This window comes from Phoenix dactylifera, chromosome 3, assembly GCF_009389715.1.
Source record: "Phoenix dactylifera cultivar Barhee BC4 chromosome 3, palm_55x_up_171113_PBpolish2nd_filt_p, whole genome shotgun sequence".
Classification (NCBI taxonomy): Eukaryota; Viridiplantae; Streptophyta; class Magnoliopsida; order Arecales; family Arecaceae; genus Phoenix; species Phoenix dactylifera.
In genome coordinates, this window is record NC_052394.1 from 7,297,156 (window position 1) to 7,317,678 (window position 20,523).

General features: G+C 47.9%; 1 protein-coding gene across 1 annotated transcript; it reads right to left on the reverse strand.

Annotated features, from left to right (window-relative positions):
- Nucleotides 1–456: 456 nt before the first annotated feature.
- LOC120110184 (autophagy-related protein 18c-like) lies at nucleotides 457–10,442 on the reverse strand. Its single transcript, XM_039124471.1, has 5 exons — nucleotides 10,218–10,442; nucleotides 6,065–6,855; nucleotides 2,467–2,725; nucleotides 1,702–1,825; nucleotides 457–808 (listed from the first exon to the last, which is right to left on the reverse strand). Exons 2-5 carry the CDS (start codon nucleotides 6,821–6,823, stop codon nucleotides 700–702), a joined length of 1,251 nt encoding a protein of 416 aa, XP_038980399.1. The 5' UTR covers nucleotides 6,824–6,855; nucleotides 10,218–10,442; the 3' UTR covers nucleotides 457–699.
- Between the last annotated feature and the right edge of the window lie 10,081 nt (nucleotides 10,443–20,523).

Consider the following 20,523-nt stretch of genomic DNA (forward strand, 5'->3'; position numbering starts at 1 on the left):
AATTGGCTTTCCCTGACTGGAGCGACCAGACGGATGGCAAGTTGCAGTGAAGAAATATCCAAAAAAGGAGCTATAAGTGATGACCAAATCAACGAGGGCGATTAAATATGAGCCGTTCTCCCCCGAATATAGAAACTTGTATTTGCTTAGCTCAGAGTCGCTTCATTAGGTGAACCATTCGCATCATTTGAAAAATTAATATTATGAGATAAAAACAGAAGAAAGGGAGTCTCCTTGTATGCCCTTTAAAAATTCCAGGGACAAATTTTGCATTGCCTTCCTTTTTTTTATTAATTTTGATGAAGGATCTACATCAGGAGCATGCCAAGTCCTGTCAGACTCAGTCATGCATGACTTCATCTGGGGCCCCACTTCAACAAGCTTCCGCTGACTCCATATATTTCTAGTTGGAGTTTGGGTAAAACCTAATGCATTATATTTTGGCTGATGCAGGTATAGTTTAAATGCAATAAACTTTGTAAATTTTAGTCACTTTAGATACAAATAAAGCAGTATTGATAAGCCAAAAGTTTTTCTATGATGAATAGGAGAACTAGGATTTTGATTGTTACCTAAACATCTCCTACTATAGCTTCTGATATAGAATTCACAAAGTGAAGTGGGCATATATGAAAATATATTGAGATAAAATCTCCTATTAACATGAAGTGCAATTGGATATGTGACTGTTCCACAATCTCAGGATGAGGCTGGTCTTGGCCGTCGTTTGTTGGCCTTCAAAAACCGGACATATTCCTTCTGCAACATCTCCCCACCACTGACCGGGTCGAAGCTGCACCTGTAGAAACTGGAAAAAAGGAACAGGACATAAATAGCGCAATCAACGTAAGAAAAAGGATAACCCAAGTTCTAAGTGCAATGATTAGATTCCAAAAGGATAACCCAAGTTCCAATGACTAGACTTTGGAACCCACACACGTACTAACTAAATACATGTTAATCATCATTACTGAAGGCACAAAATGTTTCATCCAGTCCCGCATTTTTTTAAACATCTCATGCGAAGCCCTCTCCTGTTGCTTAATCGGCCAAAATATCAAATGCAAACAGGCTGAGGCCTAAGTAGGGCAATTAAATCCATGGAAAACATACCATTGCAAGCCCTGAATAAAAAGGATTTGTAAACCAAACATGTAATTGAGTTTCTTGCAGAACCCAATGAAACAAGTCAGATTAAGGAAAGCAAGCAAGAAAATAGTACCAAAAGTGATCTACATTCTTCTAAATCATCATAGTGTATCTCAAAGGAGTAGAACAGTTTTACACTCAAATTAGAATTATGACAAGCCAATGCCATATTAAAAATGTTCAAGCGAGCAAGAAGGGTCATATGAATGAGTAGATGCAGTTATCCATCCAACCAACCATTTAGCTATCTAATTGTCTGGCTTACTACCGAAAATCTAGGTTTCCAAGGCATGACACAACAAGATGTTGCTTGAAGAAGGGCTCAATAGAAAATATGACTGTCTAGTTGCTAAATTTTCCATGCTCAAATCTCAAGTGAGATAAACATAATTGCAATTGCTCGTAAATATATATGCAATTGCTCTAGTATTTATATAGTTAGTGATGGCAGGACACATATACTTGCAAATATAGAGAATTTAAAACCTTTAGGTGTTGATTCAGAAACCAAAATAAAATACTAAATAGAAGGCCATGGTCAAGGATCAATACCTGCCATCCATGCCAACAATTATAACAGTGTTTTGAGCCCCAAATGCAACAATATAGGGGCCGACTTCTGGTAAGTGGAACTGAGCAAATGACCATTCAGAACTAAAGTATTTTGGAAGCACTCCTGCAAAATATCGGTACATGTAAGATTAATGTCCTTTCTTTCACCAATTCTCTGCATTCATATAGACAATGCCAACGAACAAATGAAGGTGGAAAGTGTAATTGAAAGCTCAAATCTCAGCATATTACTTTTTTTGGAGCTTGACAAAAAAATCTCATTACAAGATAAGCTAGTCAGGATTTAACAGCTCCAACCCATGGCAGAACCAACAAGGTAAAGGTTAGTTCAGAGTTCCAAGGAAAGAAAGTACCAAGGAGAAAATAAGTGCCCATCACCATATGGAAGCATTTTCTACAAAGAGGCTTGCAAGGGAATGCCATCATGAGAAAGCAACTAGACTGACCCAAAATCATTCAGATGATTTTTAAAGTGAAGGAAAAGCAAAAATCTTCTAGACCTCAGGGCTCAGCCAACCAATTTATTTGATTGCATACATACTTGGGACTTCAACATTATAGACACTAGCCTTAAGGAACATCAGATTTACAGTCTAAGACATTTTTTCCAGAAAAGACAAGTAAAAATGAACAATGTAATAACAACAACGTGATGCAATTATTCTAAATTCCAGATCCTCACTTCTCATTGACAATGTAGACCAAAGAAAGAAAAAGATACCATCAATCATTATGTCCCCTCACCTTTCATAAAAGACAACGATGAGCTGGCGTTGGTACCAGTATTTGGAGATATAAGGGCATCAAGAGAAGTAGAAGAGTTTTGATGAACCATTCCTGGACCTTGAGCAGCAGCATGATGGTTAGATGCATCCTCTCCTGCCACTCTGACTCTAAGACTAAATATATGGACAGTTCCTTTATCACTGGACACTGCCAGCCACTGTACATTCGGTGAGAGAGCGATGCCATATATATCAGCTCGGTCTAGTCCTCTGCGTACCTGCATTACAAGTTCACTGATATAGTCATTCATATTTCTTCTGCAAAGGTATGAAAATTTTGAACATGGTGAAGTAGGAAGATATCAGAAAGCAAACAAATTTTACCACAGAGTAGCATAGATTTTTGCTTGATTTTGATAAGAAGCTGAAGATGTAGAGAAAATATAATCCAAAATTATGAGGTGTTTTAAAGTCGCATATGTGGTACAAAACATAACTTTATTTGATTAACACCAAGTCAGATAAGCCTGGCTCTGGCTGGAGAAGTGTTAAGAACTTAAGATGAACTCGGCTTATCAATGGCACAGCACTAGGTGATTTGGTTTTACTTCTTTAAAAAAACACATTTCAAACCATCCATCGTACCATATATCCTGTTCAAAATCCCCATCTTTGATGTACTCATCTTATATTTCCAATTACTCCAAAATATTCAGTTAGTTGGACGTTACCTGAATATGTGGTAGCTAATAATACATCCTTTCTCATCACCATGACTTATAGAAGGACAGTGAGGCTCAAAGGAAATGATACTACAAAGACAATATGGTTATACTCGCAAGAATATCTACAAGCCACCAATTTTGCATAGAACTTTAGAATAGTTTATTCAAACTAAAGTTTCATTATATATATATATATATATATATATATATAGAGAGAGAGAGAGAGAGAGAGAGAGAGAGAGAGAGAGAGCTAGACTAGGTAACACTTGAACAGATCTCTACTCAGATCCGGTTGGGTCTACATTGAATGATGGGAATTTGACATCGATGATCTGAGCTATTTGATGTAATATACTACCTAAACTACCTATACACCAAAAATCATGAGATTTGGAGACCCCTAGTATATGCATTAAGTGATCAAAAAAACATAAATGGGTTAATGTTATTTAGACTGTTAAATTTTTTGACCACTTGATACATAAGCTAGGGGTCTTCAACTCGGATCATCAATGTGGGACCTCCATCATCCAACGTGGATCCATCATCATAATAAGCATGAAATCTTATTCTTCATCTCTCCTAGATTCTTGAATCACTAACAACACGAATGATTTTGATTTTTGGCTCTCCTACTAGGTATCACTTGTCAGGATTTTTGAGCCATTGCCTTCCAACATAACAACAAGTGTAACCTAGAATACATCCATGATGATTGATGCAGCTTTTACATCACTTCAATTAATTTTATTAAGATCAAGGTCCCATTGTGAATCACAAGCATAGGATTAAATCAAAGATTATTCAATTCTTTTTATATCTTCTAGAAATAAGAAAAGAAAATAATTATTTTGTAAGATAGAAAACATGAGCCAACTATGGATCTCAATGGATAAAGCAGGAAACCTAGTTTCCATCCTCCACCACAACAAGAAAACAGATATATATTTATGCTCAACCACCATGTTTGGGAATACCTAAATCTGGTTAGAAGGTTCTTTCAACATAATTGTGGATTGAATATTAGAAGTTTAAAGGACTAATGCTTGAGATCATTCGAGATCTTTGGACAAGAACATCGGATAGGAGAATGTCGCCCATGTTGTAGAACATTCATTAATTTAAGATTTAACTGAAGCTCATTGAAACATATTATTTGCCCTCAAGACCATAAATAGGTCAGAATGGGTTTGAAAGCTTGCCTCCACACAAACTTGGATTAGGTTTAGACCATGTTGGACAGAACCTGACATAGTCCATTTACACCCTGCTATAGAATATACATGGTTCTATGCCTTACCCAAATGCATCCTCATCAAAGTTATCTCCACTTCTGACAACTGCCATCATCCATTGATTTACGCAATAGCCTGTCTAATTTCTTCCTAAGCAATTCCCCAAGGTCTACATTTAGCAATTTCCTTGGATGTGTTCTTTCATCAGTTGCACCACCTTTAGCTGCAATCATCATTCTTACGCATCTCTGTTGATCAGTACACATCTATTTGTTCTCTCAATGTCCACCAATATCACCTGCTTTGTTAGGCTATCCTGGATCGGTTCCATATCGGAGAAATAAAATAATGCCTAGGAGGTTTCATCGTGAATCAGGTGACCGACAATAAAATCAAAAACTAAGTGCAATGCAAAACATTTATTTATAATCTAAAAGTGTTTACTAAGTTGAAGCAGCAAACAATTGTTTTCAAGAAATCAACTTAAATGAAGAACTTTATTATGCCTAATCAGATGTATCATGCCATAATTTTTCCAATTTTCTAGTCAAATTCAAAGAAAATTACATTATGGAGTTCTCTTTGAGTTCTTACTTGAAGAAGCAAGTGCCGGGGACCATTGCTTGGTGCAGTGGTAAAAAAGCTTGGGTTGAAAAGTGTAATGGCATAGGTTCGGGTCTTGGGGCAGCCATTTGGTGCAAAAATAATGCCAAAGGTTAGGTTTGCCCCTTTAGGACCCCGGATTGCCAGGATCACATAACTAGGTTATGGTAAAAAACTCGAAAGAGCAAGTGTCCAAGCTTAAATTGAGGGGGGAAGAAAAGGAAAGAAATATATAATTTTTTAATCAAAATCATTTCATAGCAAAAACAGAGAAAAATTTGCAGCAGTATTTTGGAAATGCAATCTAAACAGCTCATGAAAAAGGAAAAACAATAGAGATACACTATGATGGATGGATGACAAGAACACTCAAATAACTGAAAGGTATGTTGGGCAAATAGAAGGGAATAGATCTGCAACCTAAGCTTATAATATCAAGAGTTTAAGACAAAACATATCAAGAGAGGTGAAAAGCTTCAATATACCTGACAGACAAATTAACCAAAAATCAATTTATGCACAATGAAAACAAATTATCAAAATAAACACTAACAAAGAACATGTGCTTGATGTTATGAAATTTAGTGGATGGAGACACACTATATATGAAAAGTTCTCCTACCTGCAAAATGGTATCCCACTTCTTAGTGTACTAATGATGCAACATCTGATGAGACCCAGCAAGCGTAATCATGATGAAAACTTGTACACTACAGTCTTCATTGATAATGTAAATGTACGACTAATTACTTTATAACTAGTAGAAGAACTGTGTCTTCCTGAAAGGGCACCACCTCCCAGTCCTAGCAAAAATATTTAAATCCATAACAATTATTAACAAGTAACTTGATTATTGTAGTCCAGCATGATACTCGATACTTCATACTAGCTTTGACAAGAACACCCACAAATTCTTCATAAGCAATAACAGAAGGCTTCCTTTTCAAGGAACTAATATTCACTTACATGACTTAAGACTAGATTAGTTTGAAAAAATAATAAGGAGGATGAACTTGTGAAACCGGTCTCTTAACACACGTTCAGCAAATTTTACCTCCTGTAGGCGAGTACCATCCATTGTGTTGAATATTCTAATCAAGGTCCCCTTTGTGCTTGCAGTTGCCAGAAGAAGCCCATCCATCGTTAGAGTGATACAAGCAATGTGAGAATCATGTGCACTAATGAACTTTGTCACCTTCAAACCAAAGTGTTCAACCCGGACCTGTCCCCGGTGCAGACCAGGGCAGGCCAACACAGAGGTGTTAGAATGATGGGAAAGGCAGCATAGCCCCCTGGGATTAGCCAGAGTCTCTATCTGATGGAGAAGCTTCAGATCTAGGAATTTGTACACATATATCTTGTGTTCAAGAACTACAACTATGAGATCTTGTCTTAATTTCACTGCACGGACATCAGATCTGAATGCAAATTCACCAATGCACCGACTCTGATGATCATCCCAGATCATTACTTTATTTGGCGGGTACTGTGGATTGGCACCACCACCAACAAGAGCTAGGATATTGCATCGAAAAAGCATTTCAACTATTCCAAAGCCACCACCTTTCAAGTCTCTCCTAAAGGTTTCTTTGAATGGATCACAGTTAAAGATCCGGAAACCATTACTTGTTCCAGCAGCAAAGCATCCATAATCCTGATTCCAAGACACCGACAATAGTTCAGTTTCATCATCATGAAAGTCTTGCTCAGGTTGACCAAAAGGGACTGACGATGGCCATGAATGTCGTGATTCCAGTGAGCCAAGCTTCATTGGTGGATGTATTCCCCGGGATGTTGAAACTGTCGAGCTCATGAGAATTGAAGGACAGACACCAGTGAAGGAACCTATAAAAGGTTTGAGAAGTAAGCAATTAAAGCTATAACTCCTTGCAAGTTCTCATAGACCAAATGCTTACATCAACAAGATACAAAAAATTCATAAATCCCGATAAAAAATATTGCACATGCTAAGAAAAAAATGTCATAGGCTCTTGCAAGAAAACAGTTGATATAAAAGAAAGCAACAAAGATGCATGGACCCACACATCATGAAAACACACAGACATTTGCTTAGCATGAGTATTAGCACAAACCTGTCAACCCACTTATACCACATTAGTGAGTGCTGATATAAAAGAATGATTACAAGTACACACCTAGTCTTTGCTAACTGCTAATAAAATCCTGTCATATGCGCTATCCACTGTCTAGAAGATACTTTAAGCATGATGTAAGAAAATAAAGGGAGTATGATTTTGAAAGAGATCTTATGACAATGACACTAAGATGGCTTTCTCAGATAAGATCCGTCACTTTTTATTGCGGCGTACTAATGTGAAATTTGTAGCTTGAAGGCTAGTATACTTTAATTTTATCTGGATCACAGGTAAAGATTACCTGTCACTAACAATTATGATTTTCACTTTTGGACTAATGGTTAACACTCAAAATGCAAGATAGCAGTCCAAAGACAACTTAAATCTGCTTTATGTCAACTGCATACAATTCAATCAGCCAATCCTCAACTTCTATTTAATTTCAGCACCTGGATACCAGCCTGGCTGATCCAACTAAACCAACATAAAAAGTTGGCAAATATGTATTTTGAAATCTCTGATGGGCAGAAACTTCCCATAGGGCACACAGGATGGAAGGGGAAGAGTGCACCATGTAGCCTAGGATATGATGTGTCAGCCACTACGCAGCGGAGGCTTGGGCATCCAGTCCCTATTGACGAGGAGAGAGGCTCCGGGGGCTAGGCATGCTACTAGGTACTTGCTTGAGCTGGAGGGTCTTTGGAGCTCCATGATGAGGGCCAAGTATAGTTTGTAGACCACAGCAACAAACCTCCAAGCAGGATGGCATTGTTCCTTCATTTGGAGAGAGATGTGCGTTTGCGCTCTGCTGGTATTGTCCAATATCAGATGGTCGATCAGAGATGGATAGTCAATAGATGTGATGGATGATACTTGGGTTTCTGAGCTGCCGCTGAGGTTGTAGCCTACTATGGTTAACCTGGAGAGTGCGAATGGCCTAAAGATTTATGATCTATTTCTTTCAAGGGAGAGGAGGCAGAGTGTTGTTGTTATCTTACGCACCTTTGGAGAGCAGCTGGTTGAGAGGATTCTTGTTGTGCCGATCCTTAGGCATAGGGTTTTAGACAGAAAGATTTGGTGGTCGACATGCAGTTTGAAAGTGAGAGCAAATGACCTATGCGACTTGTATAGAGTTGAGCCCACACGGCTAATTGATAGTGACTGGATCCGGAAGCTCCGCATTCACCTTTGTGTTGTCCTCTTCCTATGGAAGGTGGCATGGGGTTATCTTCCGACCAGAGGTATGTTGTGTAGAAGAGGATTGAGGCTCCCTCTTGCCTTCGATAGCTGTCTGGATGAGGAGTCCATGGTGCATGTTTGATTTTGTTGCCCGAGAGCGGCTTAGGTGCGGAGGCTTGCCGGGATCACCTTGAGCTTTAGTCAGTCGACAACCCTTATTGAAGCTATCCTTACCTTTTTGAAGGGAAACATGAGAAGACTAGTTACTATCCCAAAAGGTATTAGGTTCGCATACATCGCCTACCATATCTACTTGATAGGAATTCCCATATATTTGAGAACATAAGGCAGCTTCCGAGACTTGTTGCGGATAGGGTCTTACTTTAAGCGGTTGAGATCATTCAGACCCCATTTATTGAAGAACCTGTGATGGCAAGGAACACCTGCGACTCACTTTAGGCTCTTGCAGTGACCCGAACAATCTTCATCTTTTGGGAGCTCCCATTCTCGAGCTTTCTCAAGGTAAACTTTGATGGTAGGGTGACTAACGCTAGGGGTAGTGGTGGAAAGGGGTTTGTGATCAGGGACTCTGATTCCAGACTTGTTGTGGCAGGTCACAGCTGTATCTATGATGTTTCTGTCCTCAGAGTTGAGCTGAGGGTAGCCAAGGAGGGTATCACCTATGCAAGGCTCATCGTAGGAGCGAATTGTATTCACGTCGAAGGGGACTCTGCTACAATGATCAGATAGATTCGGGGCCTGTCTAGGGTCGGCTTCGAACATCCGTTGCTACAGGATATCCGCAGACTAGTGAGGGATTGCATTACCTTTCAGGTCACTCACGTATATCAGGAGGCAAACAGGGCAGCTGATTGGGTCGCTTCTTATGTGGCTCAAAACTCTGATAAGATTTTGTAAGCCACCTACGATACTATTTCTCCTCCCTTCCGTCATATTTTATTTTATGATTTTTCTTGGATGTACTCATACCAAAATTCTATGATCTATCCGGCTTATCAAAAAAAAAAAAAAAAACTCTCCATAAAATTGTGAATAAATTTACTTTTTACTTCTTTATCAAAAAAAAAGAAGAAATATTATTTGTGTTACCTTTCAAAACGTGTCATAAATACTCAAGCTAATTTTCACACTTCAACTTTTTGTTAAGCGCTGAAAAGGTGCTATAGCCAAGGAACCAAAGACCTTGTCCAATAGAAAGCAATATAAAGCCTCAGCCTTTCCAGAAGGAATACAATGATATATAGAGCAAAGTCAGAGATTATACACTTAAATGTTTGATACTGAGCTTTAAGTTCATGAATTCAGGAGGATGTATTTCAACGCAACACATTAACCAGCATATCAGATAAATCAAGCAAGAATTTAGTAGAAACTAATGGAATTCCCAAACATATGACGACATCTGAATCGTTTACACTGTCGCCGTCCAGCTTTCTAAGAAGAGAAGAAAAGGAAATGTTCTGATTGCATTGAGACAAAGATATATCCAGAAATCTTGAATCACAACTTAGAACAGTGTATCAAAAGAATCCCATAAATTTAAAATTAAAAAAAAACTAAGAAAAGACAAGATAGGAAAAACACAGGTTCTAAAATAGCTGGAGAAGTGTTGAAATGGAGAAATAATCCTCTAAATTTCGTCAAATGATATTGAAAAAACAAAACCAAATAAGTACCAACTAAACCTCTGAACAACCTATTTACCCTCAGTACAAGAAGATAAACCAGAGAATAACAATTACAGAGAATAGGAATCGAAACCTCTCGATTCGAAGACTAGAGAACGAGATCTAAAAGAGCCAATCTGAGGATTTAGACGAATGCACAATCTCCGTAACCCTAATCAACCGAAACTGGAACGGATTAAATGGAGAGGAAGCGGAGAAAGAGACAAAGATTTGATTCCAATACCTCGAAGTTTCAGCGATGCCTCTTTCTCTCTTTCCGCGAGGCGAAAGACGGACGCCGAGAAAGAATCCGAAAAGAGAGCTGAGATGATCGTAGCGTGGGAAGAAAAAAAAAAAAAAAATCTCTCTCACGCTCTCCTCTCCCTTCTCCGCTCCGTTGTTCTCTCGCGAGGAAAGCGTAGCCGAGCCGGAAGGTTACGGTACTAACAGGCGTCCGGGCCGCGCGGGGCCAGGAAAGCTGCGGGAACCCCAGTTAGAAACACCGTATCAAAAACTTTGATTGGCCATCGGACGGTGAAGATTGATTAGATGGATTGTCTAATCCGACCTTCGGATTTGGTCTTCATTAGGATCAAGATGACGATACGAAGTACTTAAAGGTGAAGATCGGATAATATCCCGCTAATATCCGCATCAATATAAAACTATCTAATCGATATCTAAATATTCGAATTTCTTTATAATAGATAATTTTATATAATAATTAATATTTTTAAACGGTATATGATTATTGTTGCTGGTGGTCCAAACCGAGAACGATTGGCACAGCGGTGTGAATGGGGTTCCGTTTGAGTTGCCTTGGTTGGTGTTGATTGCGCTCCACCTTCCACCGGGAAACCTACAAGCAAGCCTCGCACCACCACTGGGGTAGTGGGGGCCCTCCGACGATCAAGTCAGAGGAGATTGGAGGAGAAGGAGAGATAATAGTAGCAAGTAAGAGAATGCTCTGGAAGTTCTTGCTTACCCCCCCTTCTCCCCCCAGCCGCATATATACCAGGCTGGGGGGTCCTTTTGGGGGGTTGGTCATCGTGTAGCACGATGGAGCTGCCACTGACATGGCCGTTACAGGGCGTCGTGGGGCAGCGCTGGGTACGGCCATGACAGGGCGTAGTGGAGCTCCGCTTTGTACGGCTGTTACAGGGGATCGTGGAGCAGCGCCGGATACGACCGTTGCTGGGTGTAGTGGAGCAGAGGGCCGCGGCGTGCCTCTGGGGAATAGCCTGTCGTTGTCGAGAGATGTCCGACTCGGGGTCGGGCTGCGGAGCCGAAGATGTCCGACTCGGGGTCGGATTGCTGGATCAAGGGGCTGCCGACTCGGGGTCGGGCTGCGGAGCCGAAGATGTCCGACTCGGGGTCGGATTGCTGGATCAAGGGGCAGCCGACTCGGGGTCGGGCTGCGGAGCAGAAGATATCCGACTCGGGGTCGGATTACTGGATCAAGGGACTGCCGTAGTCTTCCTGGGTGCGCATGCCGGTCACGTGGGGCGTGGCGGCTAAGTTCCCCGTAACAGTAGCCCCCCACTTCCGAGCCTGGAACCAGGAGGGGAACGGGTGAAGGGAGTGATGCTTCGAGATTGCCGCCATCCCTCGGAAAGGCGCGCGCGCTTCGAGCTCCCCGCCTCCTTTATGGCGTATAGCGGTTGTCGCTGATCTGGCAGTCTGCGGATTTCGGCGGACATCCTTCCTCTTTTTAACTCTTGGTAGCGTCTCGCCGACTCCTGACTCTCGAAGTTCTTCCGGCGCTAGGCCAGGCATCCGAGGGTTAGGCCTCAGGAAATTCTTCCGGCGCTAAGCCAGGCATCCGAGAGTTAGGCCCCAGGAGATTCTTCCGGCGCTAGGCCAGGCATCCGAGGGTTAGGCCTCAGGAAATTCTTCCGGCGCTAAGCCAGGCATCCGAGAGTTAGGCCCCAGGAGATTCTTCCGGCGCTAAGCCAGGCATCCGAGGGTTAGGCCTCAGGAAATTCTTCCGGCGCTAAGCCAGGCATCCGAGGGTTAGGCCTCAGGAAATTCTTCCGGCGCTAAGCCAGGCATCCGAGGGTTAGGCCTCAGGAAATTCTTCCGGCGCTAGGCCAGGCATCCGAGGGTTAGGCCTCAGGAAATTCGTCCGGCGCTAGGCCAGGCATCCGAGGGTTAGGCCTCAGGAAATTCGTCCGGCGCTAGGCCAGGCATCCGAGGGTTAGGCCTCAGGAAATTCTTCCGGCGCTATGCCAGGCATCCGAGGGTTAGGCCTCAGAAAATTCTTCCGGCGCTAGGCCAGGCATCCGAGGGTTAGGCCTCAGGAAATTCTTCCGGCGCTAAGCCAGGCATCCGAGGGTTAGGCCTCAGGAAATTCGTCCGGCGCTAGGCCAGGCATCCGAGGGTTAGGCCTCAGGAAATTCTTCCGGCGCTAAGCCAGGCATCCGAGGGTTAGGCCTCAGGAAATTCCGCTCGTTGGTCGGCCAAGGCTGGCGCAAGCCGAGGCGACCGGTCGGAGCTTCAGGCTAGTTTGCTCCCGGGATGATCATCGGGTTAGCCTGGCATCCGAGGGCCAAGCCTCGGGAGATTCCGCTCGTTGGTCGGCCAAGGCTGGCGCAAGCCGAGGCGACCGGTCGGGGCTTCAGGCTAGTCTGCTCCCGGGATGATCATCGGGTTAGCCTGGCATCCGAGGGCCGAGCCTCGGGAGATTCCGCTCGTTGGTCGGCCAAGGCTGGCGCAAGCCGAGGCGACCGGTCGGGGCTTCAGGCTAGTCTGCTCCCGGGATGATCATCGGGTTAGCCTGGCATCCGAGGGCCGAGCCTCGGAAAATTCCGCTCGTTGGTCGGCCAAGGCTGGCGCAAGCCGAGGCGACCGGTCGGGGCTCAGGCTAGTCTGCTCCCGGGATGGTCATCGGGTTAGCCTGGCATCCGAGGGCCGAGCCTCGGAAAATTCCGCTCGTTGGTCGGCCAAGGCTGGCGCAAGCCGAGGCGACCGGTCGGGGCTTCAGGCTAGTCTGCTCCCGGGATGGTCATCGGGTTAGCCTGGCATCCGAGGGCCGAGCCTCGGAAAATTCCGCTCGTTGGTCGGCCAAGGCTGGCGCAAGCCGAGGCGACCGGTCGGGGCTTCAGGCTAGTCTGCTCCCGGGATGATCATCGGGTTAGCCTGGCATCCGAGGGCCGAGCCTCGGGAAATTCCGCTCGTTGGTCGGCCAAGGCTGGCGCAAGCCGAGGCGATCGGTCGGGGCTTCAGGCTAGTTTGCTCCCGGGATGATCATCGGGTTAGCCTGGCATCCGAGGGCCAGGCCTCGGGAGATTCCGCTCGTTGGTCGGCCAAGGCTGGCGCAAGCCGAGGCGACCGGTCGGGGCTTCAGGCTAGTCTGCTCCCGGGATGATCATCGAGTTAGCCTGGCATCCGAGGGCCGAGCCTCGGAAGATTCCGCTCGTTGGTCGGCCAAGGCTGGCGCAAGCCGAGGCGACCGGTCGGGGCTTCAGGCTAGTCTGCTCCCGGGATGATCATCGGGTTAGCCTGGCATCTGAGGGTTGTCAGGCCTCAGAAAATTCCGCTCGTTGGTCGGCCAAGGCTGGCGCAAGCCGAGGCGACCGGTCGGGGCTTCAGGCTAGTCTGCTCCCGGGATGATCATCGGGTTAGCCTGGCATCCGAGGGCCGAGCCTCGGGAAATTCCGCTCGTTGGTCGGCCAAGGCTGGCGCAAGCCGAGGCGACCGGTCGGGGCTTCAGGCTAGTCTGCTCCCGGGATGATCATCGGGTTAGCCTGGCATCTGAGGGTTGTCAGGCCTCAGGAAATTCCGCTCGTTGGCCACGCGCCTGTCGCTTGCTACTCGATGGGATTTCTCCGTCTCCAGCTACGATCATGTTTCTCCTCCTCTCCGAGCGTCGCCTGGGGAACACCAGAAGGGCATTAAATGCTAATTGAAGCGTTACCTGGGAAATCGGACCGCCAGTTGCTGCTTGCAAGGAGTGTCAATTAAGCGGTCGCGATACGCGCGTTCTTCGAGGCGGATGCGGCCTGGGCGCGAGCGGAGATACGTGGACCGAGGGATACATGCCGCCCGGAGTGTCCTGCACAAAGAATGCAATTAAGGAGAACGACGCTTAGGAGATCGTGGGAGGATACGCCTCGAGAGCCGGAACGGCTCCGGATTCGGTGCGCCCACCAAGCGGGACAACCTGTCGGCCCTGGCGTTTTCGCTTCTGGGGACCTGCTGGAAGTCGACGCTGCCGAGGTCGGGAATGAGCGCTTGCACCTTCCGGACGTAGTTCTGCATGGTCGGGCTCCGGGCCTCGAACTCCCCACGGACCTGCCCGACCACCAGCTGGGAGTCGGTGAAGACCTTCAGACGCCGGATGCCGAGCTCCTTGGTGAGTTTGAGTCCCGCGACTAGGGCCTCGTACTCCGCCTCGTTGTTGGTCACTGGAAATCCAAACCTCAAGGCATACTCGGCTATCACTCCATCAGGACTGGTAAGGACCAGCCCGGCCCCTCCTCCTTCGGGGTTCGACGACCCATCAATGTGAAGCGTCCAGATCGGGAGGTCGAGGCTGGGCGTTTCCGGCGGTCTAGGTTCCGCCTCCTGCACCGTGCACTCAGCGAGGAAGTCCGCGAGCACCTGGGCCTTGATGGCGGGTCGAGGCTGGTAGCGGATGTCGAACTCACCGAGTTCTACTGCCCACTTCACCAGCCGTCCCGCATTCTCGGGGTTGCTGAGGATCTGTCGTAATGGTTGGTCGGTTAAGAGTGTGACCGAATGGGCCTGGAAATAAGGGCGAAGCCTCTTGGTCACGGTCAGCAGCGCGAAGGCGATCTTTTCAGCCTTCGTATACCGCGTCTCGGCATCCCGTAGGACCCAGCTGATGTAGTACACAGGCTTCTGGAGCTTTGCCTCTTCCCGAACCAGTACCGTACTGACTGCGGTTGGGGAGACCGCCAGATAGAGGTAGAGCATCTCCCCTTCTTGCGGCTTGGACAGCAGGGGAGGAGACGCCAAGTATTCCTTGAGCTGGTCGAATGCTGCTTGACATTCGGCCGTCCAGAGGAAGTCTTTCGGGCGTTTCAACACCTTGAAGAAAGGTTGGCAGCGTTCGGCCGATTTTGCCACAAATCGTCCGAGCGCGGCGACCCTCCCAGCGAGCTCCTGAACCTCCTTCACTTTGGTCGGAGGGGACATATCTTGGATGGCCTTGATTTTGTCCGGGTTGGCTTCGATCCCCTGCTGGTTGACAATGAAACCGAGGAACCTCCCGGCCGAAGCGCCGAAGGCGCACTTCGCTGGGTTCAGCTTCATGCGAAACTTCCGCAAGGTGGTGAAAGTCTCCTCCAGGTCCGCGATATGCTGATCTGCATGGCGGCTCTTCACCAGCATATCGTCCACGTACACCTCCATGTTCCGGCCGATTTGCTCTTTAAAGATTTTGTTGACGAGGCGCTGGTAAGTGGCGCCAGCATTCTTCAGACCGAAAGGCATCACCTACAGCCCCCGGTCTGTTATAAAAGCAGTTTTCTCCTCGTCCTGTGGGGCCATCATTATCTGGTTGTAGCCGGAGAAGGCGTCCATGAAAGACAGCAGCTGATATCCGGAAGTCGCGTCGACCAGTTGGTCTATCCGCGGAAGCGGAAAGCTATCCTTGGGGCATGCCTTGTTCAGGTCGGTGTAGTCGACGCACATCCTCCACTTTCCGCTCGCCTTCCGGACAAGTACGACATTTGCCAGCCATTCGGGGTAGCTGACCTCCCTTATGAATCCTGCCTCCAAGAGCTTGTCTACCTCCTGGTCGACCACTCGGATCCGATCCGGGGCACAGTGTCTCTTCTTCTGTTTTACCGGTCGGTGGGTCGGGTCGACGTTGAGGGCGTGAGAAATGACCTCCGGGTCGATCCCAGGTACATCGGCCGCCGACCAGGCAAACACATCGACATTGGCTCGGAGGAATTCCACCAACCGGGCCCGAGCTCCCGGGTCGAGATTGGCGCCGACCCGGATCGTCCTGTCCGGGCGACCTTCCTCGAGGGGAACTTCGATCACACCCTCGGCCGGCTCCCCGTGCCGCAAGGCCACCTCGTCTCTGGCGTCGAGGGACTCGACGCTTAAGGCTTCTACGGGCTTCTTCCCTTTGAGAGTTGCTAGGAAACATTGCCTTGCGGTCGGTTGGTCACCTCGGACCTCTCCAATCCCGGCCGCCGTGGGGAACCGCATGAGCAAGTGGTACGTAGAGACCACCGCGCGAAGGGCGTTCAGTCCGGGTCGTCCGAGGATAGCGTTGTAGGCCGAGGGAACACGGACGACCAAGAACCCGAGCCGCACCGTGGCTTCTGCGGGTGCAACGCCCGCAGTCACAGGCAGCTCAACGACACCTTCGGCCGAGATAGCGTCACCAGTAAATCCTATGAGGGGGGTGGATGTTTTGTGCTACAATTGTCTGGACAAGCTCATCTTTTGGAAGGCCTCGTAAAACAAAATATCAGCTGAGCTTCCACTATCCACAAGAACACGCCTTACATCGTAGTTTGCCATAGTGAGGGAGATCACCATGGCGTCATCGTGGGGGGTCTGAACCCCCTTTACATCTTCATCACAAAAAGTGATTACATTACCGACCCTCTGCCTCTTTGCGACGGCTGCCCCTGACGCTTCAGTCGAGCCCCCTGCGTTCCTCTCGGGCCGGGGGCAGCCCCCAGTGATAGTGTGGATCACGCCCGCGACGGGTCGATTCTGCTCCCGAGGCTCCTGAGGGGCCGGGTCGGCCGGACGCGGGTCTGCGGGGGGACGTCGGTCGTTCACATATCGACCGAGACGCCCTCGGCGGATGAGAGCCTCGATCTCGTCCCGAAGCTGGAAGCAGTCTTCGGTGTCGTGGCCGTGGTCCCGGTGGTACTCACAGTACGCCCGAGAGGGCCTCCTCCCAGGAATCTTCTTCATCTGTCTCGGGACCGGGAGGTCCTCCCGCCCCTTGATTTCCATGAGGATCTGGGCCCGGGGAGTCAGGAGAGGAGTGTACCGGTTGAAACGTCGGGGCGGAGAACGAGGGCGTAGGGCGCCGTGGTTCCTCGCCGGCGACAGGCTTCTGCGCCGACGTTGAGGCGTCGGGCTCCTCCTCTGGCATGCCTCTTTTCGCCTTTTCTTCCCGAGCTTTGGAGGGATCTCGGCGGCCTCCTTGCTCCGGTGGGCGGCCGCCTCCTCGGCGTCCGCATACTGGTTCGCCCGGGACAACAGCTCCTGGAAGCTCCGCGGCAGGCGTTTGTCCAGGGAGAAGGTGAGTCTGCCCTTTCGGAAGCCACGCTTCAGGGCTGAAAGAGCCACCTCCTGGCTCAGGTTCCGGACTTCCAGCGTAGCCTTGTTGAAGCGGGTAAGATAATCCCGCAAGCTTTCTCCCTCGTTTTGCCGGACATCAAAGAGGGAGTCGGAGACCAGTCGCCGCCGGCTACTGACGGCGAAATGGGTGATGAAGAGGCGAGTAAACTGGTCGAAGGACTGGATTGAGTTAGCCTCCAATTCGGCGAACCACGCCCTTGCCGGGCCACGGATGGTCGCCGGGAAGGCCTTGCAGAGGAGAGGATCTGATGCTCCGTGGAGGAGCATAAGGGTCCTGAAACTCTCGACGTGATCCCGCGGGTCCGCCGCCCCGTCATAGGGCTCGATCGCCGGCATTTTAAACCCCGGCGGATTCGGGGTCCGCAGGATCCTCGAGGCAAGCGCCGGCTGGGAGGAGATCTCCAAGTCGGCGAAGGGATCTTTGGAGTGGCCCTTCAGGACCTGGAGTTGTCGGTGGAGATCGTCCACCCGCCGGTCCAGGGAGCGCGACCGATGGGTGGGAGACAAGGAGCACCGAGAGGGGGACCGACTGGAGCGCGGGTTCCTTGAGGACTGGGGGGTCTGGGAACGCGCCCGGGCCCGCCTCTCGTGCCCCGCGCAGCTCCGATGGGAAGGTCCCGGCAGAATGGACCGTGCTCGAGAATCTTCCTCGCGCCGGCGCTCCTCCCCATGGGAGAGGAAGGAGCGCGGGTTGAGGAGGATAGGTGAGCGCTCAGGGAGCAGCGGCTCCTGGGCCCGCTGCGGCGCCCGAGACATCACACCCTGCAGGTTCTGCACTGTCTCCGCGAGGGTGCGAACCTGCTGGGCTAACTGGTCGAACTGAGCGGCTTCGACCATCTGAGTGGGAGGTGGAGCGGTGGAGTGTTGCTGAGAATGTGTTGGAGACGCAGCGGCCTCCCGGCCGGAGGCGCGAGAGGCCCCGCGACCGGAGGCATTGGAAGCTCCACGACCACCTCGCCGTGCCATTACGATCGCTCTGAGATTCGGGCCCTTCCTCTAGCGCCAACTGTTGCTGGTGGTCCAAACCGAGAACGATTGGCACAGCGGTGTGAACGGGGTTCCGTTTGAGTTGCCTTGGTTGGTGTTGATTGCGCTCCACCTTCCACCGGGAAACCTGCAAGCAAGCCTCGCACCACCACTGGGGTAGTGGGGGCCCTCCGACGATCAAGTCAGAGGAGATTGGAGGAGAAGGAGAGATAATAGTAGCAAGTAAGAGAATGCTCTGGAAGTTCTTGCTTACCCCCCCTTCTCCCCCCCAGCCGCATATATACCAGGCTGGGGGGTCCTTTTGGGGGGTTGGTCATCGTGTAGCACGATGGAGCTGCCACTGACATGGCCGTTACAGGGCGTCGTGGGGCAGCGCTGGGTACGGCCATGACAGGGCGTAGTGGAGCTCCGCTTTGTACGGCTGTTACAGGGGATCGTGGAGCAGCGCCGGATACGACCGTTGCTGGGTGTAGTGGAGCAGAGGGCCGCGGCGTGCCTCTGGGGAATAGCCTGTCGTTGTCGAGAGATGTCCGACTCGGGGTCGGGCTGCGGAGCCGAAGATGTCCGACTCGGGGTCGGATTGCTGGATCAAGGGGCTGCCGACTCGGGGTCGGGCTGCGGAGCCGAAGATGTCCGACTCGGGGTCGGATTGCTGGATCAAGGGGCAGCCGACTCGGGGTCGGGCTGCGGAGCAGAAGATATCCGACTCGGGGTCGGATTACTGGATCAAGGGACTGCCGTAGTCTTCCTGGGTGCGCGTGCCGGTCACGTGGGGCGTGGCGGCTAAGTTCTCCGTAACAATTATATTAATATGTTATTTATTTGATTTATTATTTATTTATTATATTTTAGTATTAGATTTATATTTATCTTTATTCAAAATAAATATATTAAATAAAATAATTATAAATATGGATATATTGATATCGTCGGGAATACGTGTCATGAAGCGACGGCGGATGAGGCAGACTGCTGAGAGGTAATCTCACAGTTAGTGAGATGGGGAGCTTGAAGGGACACGTGGCTTGCGGTTGGTACGGGGTGAGGCCAGAAATATCCGGTGGGTCAATCCCAGCCCGGACAGGCGAGAGCCCAAGCAGCGTGCCAAAGTCCATCCACACGTGCTGACCAAAGAGAGAAAGAACCAAAACAGAACAAATAAATAAAAGGAAATACACCCAAAGCGGTCAGATGACTGCTGAAAATAGTGTGGATCATACCTTATGGATACATTCAATAAAATCAAAAAAAAATACTTTGGAGTGCTACAGGCAGCTTCCTATCGACTGGCTACATAATCAGCCATCTAGTCTGCAACCTCATTAGTTTCATAGAAAAGATACTTGACCTGCAAGACCCCTTCATCTCTCATTAATGCCTAAATATTTCGGAGCAAAAGGTGGATGCAACCATTACCCTAGTGTTTCGATGGCTTGGATGATGCGGCGTTGCATTTTCGACGGAAGGAAGCAATTGATTTTCGGATGCGTGGCATTCATCCAAGCTATCCCACGTCGTTGAGTCTACGGAGCACGACTGTATCAAAACTCTTAAAAAAAAAGGAAAAATAACAATCAATATCTACATTGACTTGATCAGCAACAAAACAAATGCAAAGGGACCTCGTCATTAAATAATGGCTCCCTCGGTATGCGTAAGCTTTTTGAGGCCATTCATTCATGGTTCTTCGTGCTTGTTCATATGATTTGGTATTGCGCTAAAGTTCAAATCCTTTCCGGGATAATAAACATGGAGGTATCTGTATCAAAAAAACAAAAAACTAAGGAGGTATATTAATTCAATAATATATATTATAGCTAATAAAAATTTGACACAGAACTAGGCCGATGTTACATCAGGTAGTAAGGTGAAGAAGGGACGGATCCAGGGGCCGCAGGTTCTTGACGGGTGTCGCAGAATTAAATTGTAGAGGCATTAATTATAATACTTGAAACTCATTTAGACCAAAGTCAAGCCATTATCTGTTGTAGGTCGCGCCAGGAGCATACTTGGGCTTGCGGGTAAGACATCGGGGCGAATTAGATCCGATGCATTAGTAGACTGAAGCAACAATTTTTATGTATTTATTTTTTTAAAATTTTCTAGGCAGCATCCGCACTGACTATAAAAGGGGGTATCTATTTACTTTGGATAGATTTTATATATTTATACAGAAATAAATAATTTAAATAATATCTTATGACTAGTTTTTTTGGATGAAGTTTTAAATCATAACAAAATGTATCAGAGCCGATATGGCT